At 42.3% G+C, this 8,774-nt stretch overlaps 1 protein-coding gene across 1 annotated transcript in view; it reads right to left on the reverse strand.

Annotated features, from left to right (window-relative positions):
* LOC106523866 (desmoglein-2) overlaps positions 1 to 8,774 on the reverse strand; it is a 29,765-nt gene that overhangs the window by 18,162 nt on the left and 2,829 nt on the right. Inside the window, exons 2-5 of the mRNA XM_014017436.1 lie at positions 3,843 to 3,968; positions 1,272 to 1,427; positions 957 to 1,095; positions 537 to 703 (exon numbers count right to left, since the gene is read on the reverse strand). Coding sequence (XP_013872890.1) covers positions 537 to 703; positions 957 to 1,095; positions 1,272 to 1,427; positions 3,843 to 3,968 — 588 coding nt within the window. The remainder of the gene's footprint in view (positions 1 to 536; positions 704 to 956; positions 1,096 to 1,271; positions 1,428 to 3,842; positions 3,969 to 8,774) is intronic.

An 8,774-nucleotide genomic window follows, 5' to 3' on the forward strand; every position in this document is an offset into this window, starting at 1 on the left:
TCTTCAGCAGTGTTTGCAACAGTTAGCATTAGCATTTGTCTCGTGATGATGACACCCTGTTGGTTAGCGAACGATAAACGCTGTTGATGCTGCTGAAGATTTTACACTCAGAAAGTGATCTAAATAATGTCTTTGTGACATTTTTGTAACATTGTAATGTCTGACAACAAATGAGAAAGCTTATTTAGAATGCTTGTTTGTGAAAAAAAATTCTTGGACTCCTCCACTTGAGGCAGAACTTCAATCTGGAGAGAGCAATCCACCATTTTCCAACTCAGCCGCTTCTCACTCAGCTGCAAACTGCTCCAGTTAGAGCTAAAGGACACAGCATGAGGACACCACATCATCCGCAACAATCAGAACTGTTTTTATTATGTTCTTATCCCAAGAATTACTAAAAGATAAACTTTTGTACTCCCATGACTATTATGTGTAAATGACTTAATAATATAATAACATAATTTGATGTGATGTAATTATATGTAGTGAAAACGTGAAGCGACACTGTGTGTTAGTGACTGTGCAGTGAGCAGTACCTCTCTGTCCAGTAAGTGTTTACCAACGAAAAGTTCCCCCGTGTCTTCATTTATATAGAACATGTCTTTGCCTTTTGGCTCCTGACTGATGATTCTGTATGCAATCTGTGCATTAGGAGTTTTAGGATCATCATCATCTTTACCCTCAACCTTCATAACCAGGGTTCCTGAAATGAATCACAAAAAGACAAAACCATATTATGAACACTGAATGTGAAGTGAAACAAAAGCCAAATACATGGGAGAGAGCAGGTTGCTATCCATCAATGAGTTAGGAAAACCTGCGTCAGCAGACAGAAAAAGAAAACTGGACAGGAAGTGAAAGTAATGTAGATCACCTGACAGACCGTGACAGAGTTAGAGGCTAAGGAGCTGATTTATCAAACGTTTGCACCTGTATCCTTCTGAGCTTACGCTTACCTTCTTTGCTAGCCTCGGTAATATTCCCATAGTGCGTCTCAAAATAAGGAGCATTATCATTTTGGTCCACGACAGTGACGACCAGTGGGATGTTTTCCTCTGCTTCGCTCCCGTCTTTGAATCTGGCTATACCTGTTAGCTGCAGGAATGAGGAGACAGGACAGGGTTAAACTGTACGCAGTGCCTGTCTGGTGTTTCAGAGCTTTCCACTTACTCAGTTGCTCTGATCTCTACCTTTAGCTTTGCTGCAAAAGTCTTTCATTAAAAAAAAAGAAATTACGACAAAAGACATGTTTTCATCTTTAAATGACTCACATTGTAGCAAGGGTACTTTTCCCGGTCCAGAATGTCATGAATCCTTATAAAGCCGGTGTTGTGGTCGACTGTAAAAAGGTTGTAGGGTGGTTTGTCAGCTCCTTCTCCTGTAAGGAAATACTCAACCGTCGTTTGTCTATCTCTATCAGAGCGAATCTAAAAAAAAAGAAAAGAAAAGAAAAGAAAAGAAAAAAAATAAAAAGATTGAGATATTTTTTGAGTTATTGTTCTTTTGTTTTCACTGAGATTTAAAACATGGCTTTCCTGTTTATAATTTATGTCATACAATTTTTATTATCAAACTACCACGGCCCTTTCTGAAAAATAGTTGCCTGCTTATTTTGTTTTTATTTTACTGTTATTTAACCACTCTCCTTGGGCTGCCACCTTATCGTGGTGGAGAGGTTTGAGTGTCCCAATGATCCTAGGAGCTATGTTGTTGGGGGCTTCATGCCCCAAGTAGGGTCATCCAAGGCAAACAGGTCCTAGGTGAGGGATCAGACAAAGTGCAGCCCAAAGACCCCTTATGATGAACAAAATAAATGGATTCAGTGTTCCCTCGCCCGGACCCGGGTCACTGGGGCCCCACTCTGGAGCCATGCCTCTTGGAGGTGGGGCACGTTGGCGAGCGCCTGGTGGCCGGGCTTTCACCCATGGAGCCCAGTAGAGAAGATGTGGGTCCCCCTTCCCATGGGCTCACCACCTGTGGGAGGGGACATAGGGGTGGGGTGCAATGTGTGATGGGCAGTGGTCGAGGCCGAGGACCTTGGCGGTCCAATCCTTAGCTACAGAAGCTGGCTCCCGGGACATGGAATGTCACCTCTCTGGTGGGGAAGAAGCCTGAGCTGGTGTGTGAGTTTGAGAGGTTCTGACTAGATATATTTGGACTCACCTCAACGCACCGCTCTGGCTCTGGAATCAGTCTCCTCCAGAGGGGTTGGACACTCTTCCACTCTGGAGTTACCCATGCTGAGAGGCGCAGAGCAGGAGTGGGCATACTTATTGCCCCCCATATCGGTGTCTGTACGTTGGGGTTCACTCCGGTGAACGAGAGTGTAGCCTCCCTCCACCTACGAGTGGGGGGACGGGTCCTGACTGTTGTTTGTGCCTATGCACCTAACAGCGGATCAGATTACCCACCCTTTCTGGAATCCTTGGAGGGGGTGCTGGAGAGCGCTCCTAACGGGGACTCCCTCATTCTGCTGGGGGACTTCAACGCTCACGTGGGTAATGACAGTGAGACCTGGAGAGGCGTGGTAGGGAGGAAAGGCCTCCCCGACTTGAACCCGAGTGGTGTTTTGCTATTGGACTTCTTTGCTCATCATGGATTGTCCATAACGAACACCATATTCAAGCATAAGGGTGTCCATATGTGTTCTTGGCACCAGGACACTCTAGGCCACAGTTCAATGATCGATTTTGTTGTTTTGTTCATCTGATCTGCGGTCGCATGTTTTGGAAACTCGGGTGAAGAGAGGGGCGGAGGTGTCAACTGACCACTACCTGGTGGTGAGTTGGCTCCATTGGTGGGGAAGGATGCTGGTCAGACCTGGCAGACCCAAACATATAGTGAGGGTCTGCTGGGAACATCTGTCAGAGTCTCCCGTCAGGCGGAGCTTCAACTCACACCTCCGGGGGAACTTCGAACACGTTCCGGGGGAGGTGGGGGACATTGAATCAGAGTGGGCCATGTTCCGTGCCTCCATTGTTGAGGCGGCTTACCTGAACTATGGCCGTAAGGTTGTCGGTGCCTGTCGTGACGGCAACCCTCGAACCCGCTGGTGGACACCGGCGGTGAGGGATGCTGTCAGGCTGAAGAAGGAGTCCTATCAGGTCTTTTTGACCTGTGGGACTCCAGAAGCAGCTGATAGGTATCGGCAGTCCAACCGGATTGCGGCTGAGGTGGTCCCTGAGGCAAAACTCGGGCATGGGAGGTGTTCGGAGAGGCCATGGAAAACGACTTCCATATGGCTTCGAGGTTGATTCTGGTCCACCACCCGGCGTCTCGAGAGGGGGGCGGGGCAGTTTGCCACCAACACTATTTATGGTGGGGATGGTGCGCTGCTGACCTCAACTCGGGACATTGTGGGTCGGTGGGCAGAATACTTTGAAGACCTCCTCAATCCTACCGACATGTCTTCCCATGAGGAAGCAGAGCCTTAGGACCCTGGGTCGGACTCTCCAATCTCTTTTTCAAGGGAGGCCTGGGCCTGAAGGCAACTTATTATACATGTTTTTGAATGTTGGGGAAACTGGAATACCCAGAGAAATCCCACGTAAGCACAAGGAGAACATGCAAACTCTGCACAGAAAGATCCCAGGTCCGAACCGGGGATCGAACCCAGGACCTTCTTGCTGTGAGGCGTCGGTGCTAACCACTGAGCCGTCCTGCTGCCTTATAAACCGAAGCGTGAGCCAGCAGATATAGTTTGGGTACCACTGCATTAGGTTTAGGTGGGAACATCCAATTAAGTGACAAAAAGTAATACTTTGACTTTTGAACATGGCCATTTTTTTTCTCCATCATGACAGAATACTTGTTATTTCTTATTTTGAGTTTATGTAAATTACCTTAGCAATGAATTCCAAATGGGTGTAATTGGTATTCTCCTCCAACTTGGAAGGAGGAAGGATCCACTCTCTTTTTGTCCTCTTCAAACTCATTTCTTTACTCTCTTGTGCTTCAGCACTGGCCATCTGAAACCACAAAGAAGGCCATAATGAGCAATACAAGAATCTAAAGAAATATAAAATAAAACACAAAGGCAGACAAGGCTGTGGCTCAGGCCAGTTCTGGGACCAATCCTATCATCATTATTCATTTTATGTTTCCCAAAATGTTTCAACAAAAAAAGGCAAAAATGAAGGCAAAGCTAACTCAGAGGTACAAACACAAAGCACGTTACAAAATGGAAACCACATGTCACCAGCAGGAATGCTATGGTTCCATTTGTCAATCTGAGGAAAGGTGGCAGAAACCAGATCGTTGTGGAATGTCTTAGACATTCTGCGACTGAACTCTTAACAAAGCAGAGCTTCAGCTGGGCTTCAAAGTTCTACATGAACATTTCTAATTAACAATTTTGGCAGAACCAAACATGCAGAAGCTGTATTCGGCTTTTATGCACCAAATATTTGGAAATCATGGAGAACTGCAGAACAGCTCCAACTGTGGGTTGAAGACCGTCTAATTTGCTGCTGCCTTTGATTAAGGGAGACATGATGCTTAATCAAAGGCAGCAGCGAATTTAATTGTTAAAAGGAAAGATTTAAAAGGGAGACATGATGCTTTTAAATCTTCCCTTTTCACATTTAAATAATTCATTTGGGGTCTATATAAAGTGGAACTGCAGTACTTTGGTCTTATTGTAACTCCACAAGCCCCTCTTTCACCCCTTTTCTGAGGTGTGTCTCAGATGAATTCATTTTGATGCTGTCTTATTAAACAAAATGAGTCACTTCATGTCCTGCCCCCTCCAGCTTCCAGACCAGTTCAGTCTAGTTTGATAGAGGATTATAATTTTATAGCAGTGCAGAAATGTCTAATTTACACTTTTATTAAAAGCTGTCAACAGAAGACTTGTCCATCCAGCTTTGCATGTTGGAGTCTGATCCAGAGTCAAATTTGAATTGGTAAGTCCAGATCTTATTTAGAAGTTCTGTCACAAATAATCTGACAGAATAGTTTAGAAAACTTCATAGAAAATAGAAAAAACTGAACAAATTGAAAAATAGGATCCAAACAGCATATAAAACTATCTTTGCAGCACCTGGAGAGACCTAAATTCAACTTTCCTGCACTCCTAGAGACTCCAAGTACAAAAAAAAATGCATTTAATAACTTAAAAAAGTGGATTTTATCTGGAATATCCCCTTTAATGCAAGAATTATTTATGCTTTTATATTTTATTTCAGTTCTTAATCCTAGCTTGCTACATTTTATTTCTGACAGGTTTATTTTTTTCAGTGCTTAAAATTGTACACTTTTCGATGGGCTTTTACTGTTTGTCTCTTTTCCAGATGAAGGTGCACCTGGACCAGTCCTGGACGAGTTCTTCTGTGTTTACCTGTGTCTCTTTCCTGTCCCTCAACCAGCCGGTTGAGGCAGATGGCCGCCTGTCCTGAGCCTGGTTCTGCTGGAGGTTTCTTCCTGATTAGCAGGGAGTTTTTCCTCTCCACCGTTTCCTCAGGATGGGAGACTGTGATGAAGTGATTCAACACAATATGCTGGTTTCTTCTTTAGATTGTTCTTTTTTTCATGTACAGTGCCCTAAGACAACGTTTGTTGTGACTTGGCGCTATATAAATAAACTGAATTGAATTGAATTGTTCTTTCACACACAAAAAATATTTTAATTGTCTGCATCAAAGGACTTTGAGTTGCCTTGTAGCAGAAATGTACTATTTAAATAAAGCTGCCCTGCCTGGCCCTGACGTGTCTATTTTAATCCTTAGACTATGTGTTTAATCCCAACACTAAGCCTGTCCTCTTGTTTTTCTTCTTGCAAATTTCCTGAGAACAAGGTTGTGACTTTCCCTCAGGTTAGCAAACAGGACAACCTGTGAGTGTTTTTTTCTTTCTTTCTTTTTTTTTGGCAAATTGAGGAGTGACAAAGAATGATGATGTCTTCTTGCAGTGTGAGTATAATCACCAACAACTCACATAAATGTGTCAAGATTCAGGTTAAACTCTGTGTATTACGTTATCAAAACAATTAAAACTCATCACATTTTATGTTTTTCTTTAGGTTGCTCCATTTAGGGGTCATCACAGTGGATCCTCTGCCTCCAAAACTCTTCATCCTCCTGTCACGTTATGCATCAGTGACAAGATTTAAAATGCACCTGGCAGTCTTGTTTCAAGAAAATACTCTTGAATGACAAACACTGAATCACCCAAAGAAGAAGACACAAACACAAACCCTGCAGTGTTCAGACCCCTATATGTGAGACTGAACAACCAGTCTGCAGATTATGGCACAACACAGGAGAGACAACTCCTCAGGCTGACTCAGCTGGTCGCCTACAGCTCAAAGATAAGGGGTGTTATGTTGAGGACTGCTATGTTAATGTTTCAGACAAACAAGACCAAATTTGAACAGAAGAAGTGTTCACGTATTTATGCTTTCGTTGTACTACAAGGCCATTTATTCGGAAGCTAGAATTTCTCAATTCCAAGTTTAAAAGAAAATCTACTGGAATGTTAAAGTCTGACTCGGTCAGAAATTCCTGACTTCAAATCTGAACGTGGCTGATTCTTGCATGAAAAGCTGATGGCTGCAGGAATTAACTTTTTATTTTTCCTTCTGTTGGTTTGTATCTCAGTAATTCAGTCACACATATACAGCTCTGGAAAAAAATTAAGAGACCACTTGAAAATGATCAGTTTCTATGTTATTACTCTTTTGTAGGTATATGTTTGAGGAAAAAGGAAAAAATGTAATTTTATTCTATGAACTACTGACATGTCTTCAAAAATTCAAAGCAAAAATTTGGTATTTATTTGCACAAAATGAGAAATGGTCAAAACGACTACAAAAGACGCAGTGCTTTCAGACCTCAAATAATGCACAGAAAACAAATTCATATTCATTTAGAAACAACATTACTAATGTTTTAACTCAGGAATAGTTCAGAAATCAGTATTTGGTGGAATGTTTTACAGGGAAACTATGCAGTGTTCTCTTAAATTTTTCCAGAGCTGTAGTTCTTTCCAGTCACTGTATGTGAACATGATGGTACAGTGCTCAAATGCACAGAATTCAAAGAAATGCATTGTTATTGATGAATGATAATTAGCCCAGCTACTGTATAGAATAAACACCAAATTCATCCTTTCTGTCATAAACACTCTGACCCTTGTCTGTATCCACTCCACCCTACATGCTCCCTCTTCACCTCTCTTGTTCTTGGTGCTTTGGATGGTTACCCAAACTCACTGACAATACTTCTTCTTGGGTTTGCAAAAGGTTTAGGGAAGTTGTCCTATAACTGGTGGGTTGCCAGTTCAACCCCACTTTCCATTTGTCTCTGTCGTTGTGTCCTTGGTAAGACACCTTACTCACCTTACCTGCTGGTCAGAGGGTCTGGTGGTGCATGGCAGCCCTGCCTCTGTCGGCGTGGCCCAGGGCAGCTTGTGGCTATAATGTAGCTTATGACCATCAAATGTCTTTGAGTGTCCTAAAATGCATTAGGTAAGTATAATAACTGTAATAATAATAATAATAATAATAATAATAATAATAATAATAATAATAATAATAATAATAATGGATAATGGCACCGGCTCCGCTGAACCCTTCCCTATACCATGTGTTTTGACCCCCCACCCCCTCCTCTCCTTAGCTAACTGCACTGTCGCAGAGTAGTTTTGTTGAGCGTATGTTTGTGTGTTTTTCTGTATAAAACACAGGATCAAAGCTCTTTTTTAACCACCATTCCTATTTTGTGTGTGTATTCTAAACTGCAAAGAAAGCGCACTAAGTTGTGAAAGACCCTGGACATTCATTCGCCCATGTTTGTCATGTGTGTGTGTGTTTCTCCGGACGTATGTTCTAAACTGCAAATTTCGTTCTGCACTGCATCTTGATGTTGTGTGTGAATGACAATAAAGATTTTGATTCTGATTCTAATAATAATAATATTACTTACAGCTTCACTATCCCACCTCATTTTCATTCACTTACACACCTCCTTCATTTGCTCAAAAGGTTGCCAACAAACATCATAATCCATGTGGACTCTTGTCTGACCTCATCTATCAACCTGCCCCTCTGTTGGAAATAAGTCAGGGCTCAGAGCTGATCCTTGTTGTACTCCCACCCTAACTTTTAAACCACCGGTCACTTCTATTCCACATCTCACCACTGTCTCGCTATCCTTGTACATGATGTCTTGCACCATACCCTCACATACTTATCCACTACACCTGACTTCCTCATCCAGTACCAAAGACACAGAGCAGCTCTTTCTGAGCTTCTACTTCTCCATCAACCCTCTCAAAACAAACGTTTGGTTCATCGTGTCCTTCCTCATCAGAGAAAGTACTCTTGAGGCATGAGGGAATTAAAGGCTTTCGTTATCACAGCAGGGCATTGGCTTACACTCATGAAACACAAATTGTTATAACTCAGAAACAAAATAATCAATCAGCACCGAACTTTCATTACTGGTCCAAAAAATAACTCCATGACTACACATCGCAATTACTTTAGCCAGAATCAGGTTTAAAATGTGTCATTAGTGGATGTGTTAGATTACTGTGTTAGATAACAGATTAGATCACGTTTGGTGTTAAAACGAAAAGGCTTTTCTGTGACAGGATAGCAAAATGTGATATCACTAAAATAATCTAACTGGCTCCACATTTCTCATGTTTGATCACAGTTCAGTCTTTAAACTACTTTAGATCACCACTGTACATCAGTATTATGCCTTTACCTCTGTCTCACACACTGGAAACTGGAACTTACAGTTCACCACCTAACACAAGTATTTATTTAT

This window comes from Austrofundulus limnaeus, unplaced genomic scaffold (genome assembly GCF_001266775.1).
Source record: "Austrofundulus limnaeus strain Quisiro unplaced genomic scaffold, Austrofundulus_limnaeus-1.0 Scaffold168, whole genome shotgun sequence".
NCBI lineage: Eukaryota > Metazoa > Chordata > Actinopteri > Cyprinodontiformes > Rivulidae > Austrofundulus > Austrofundulus limnaeus.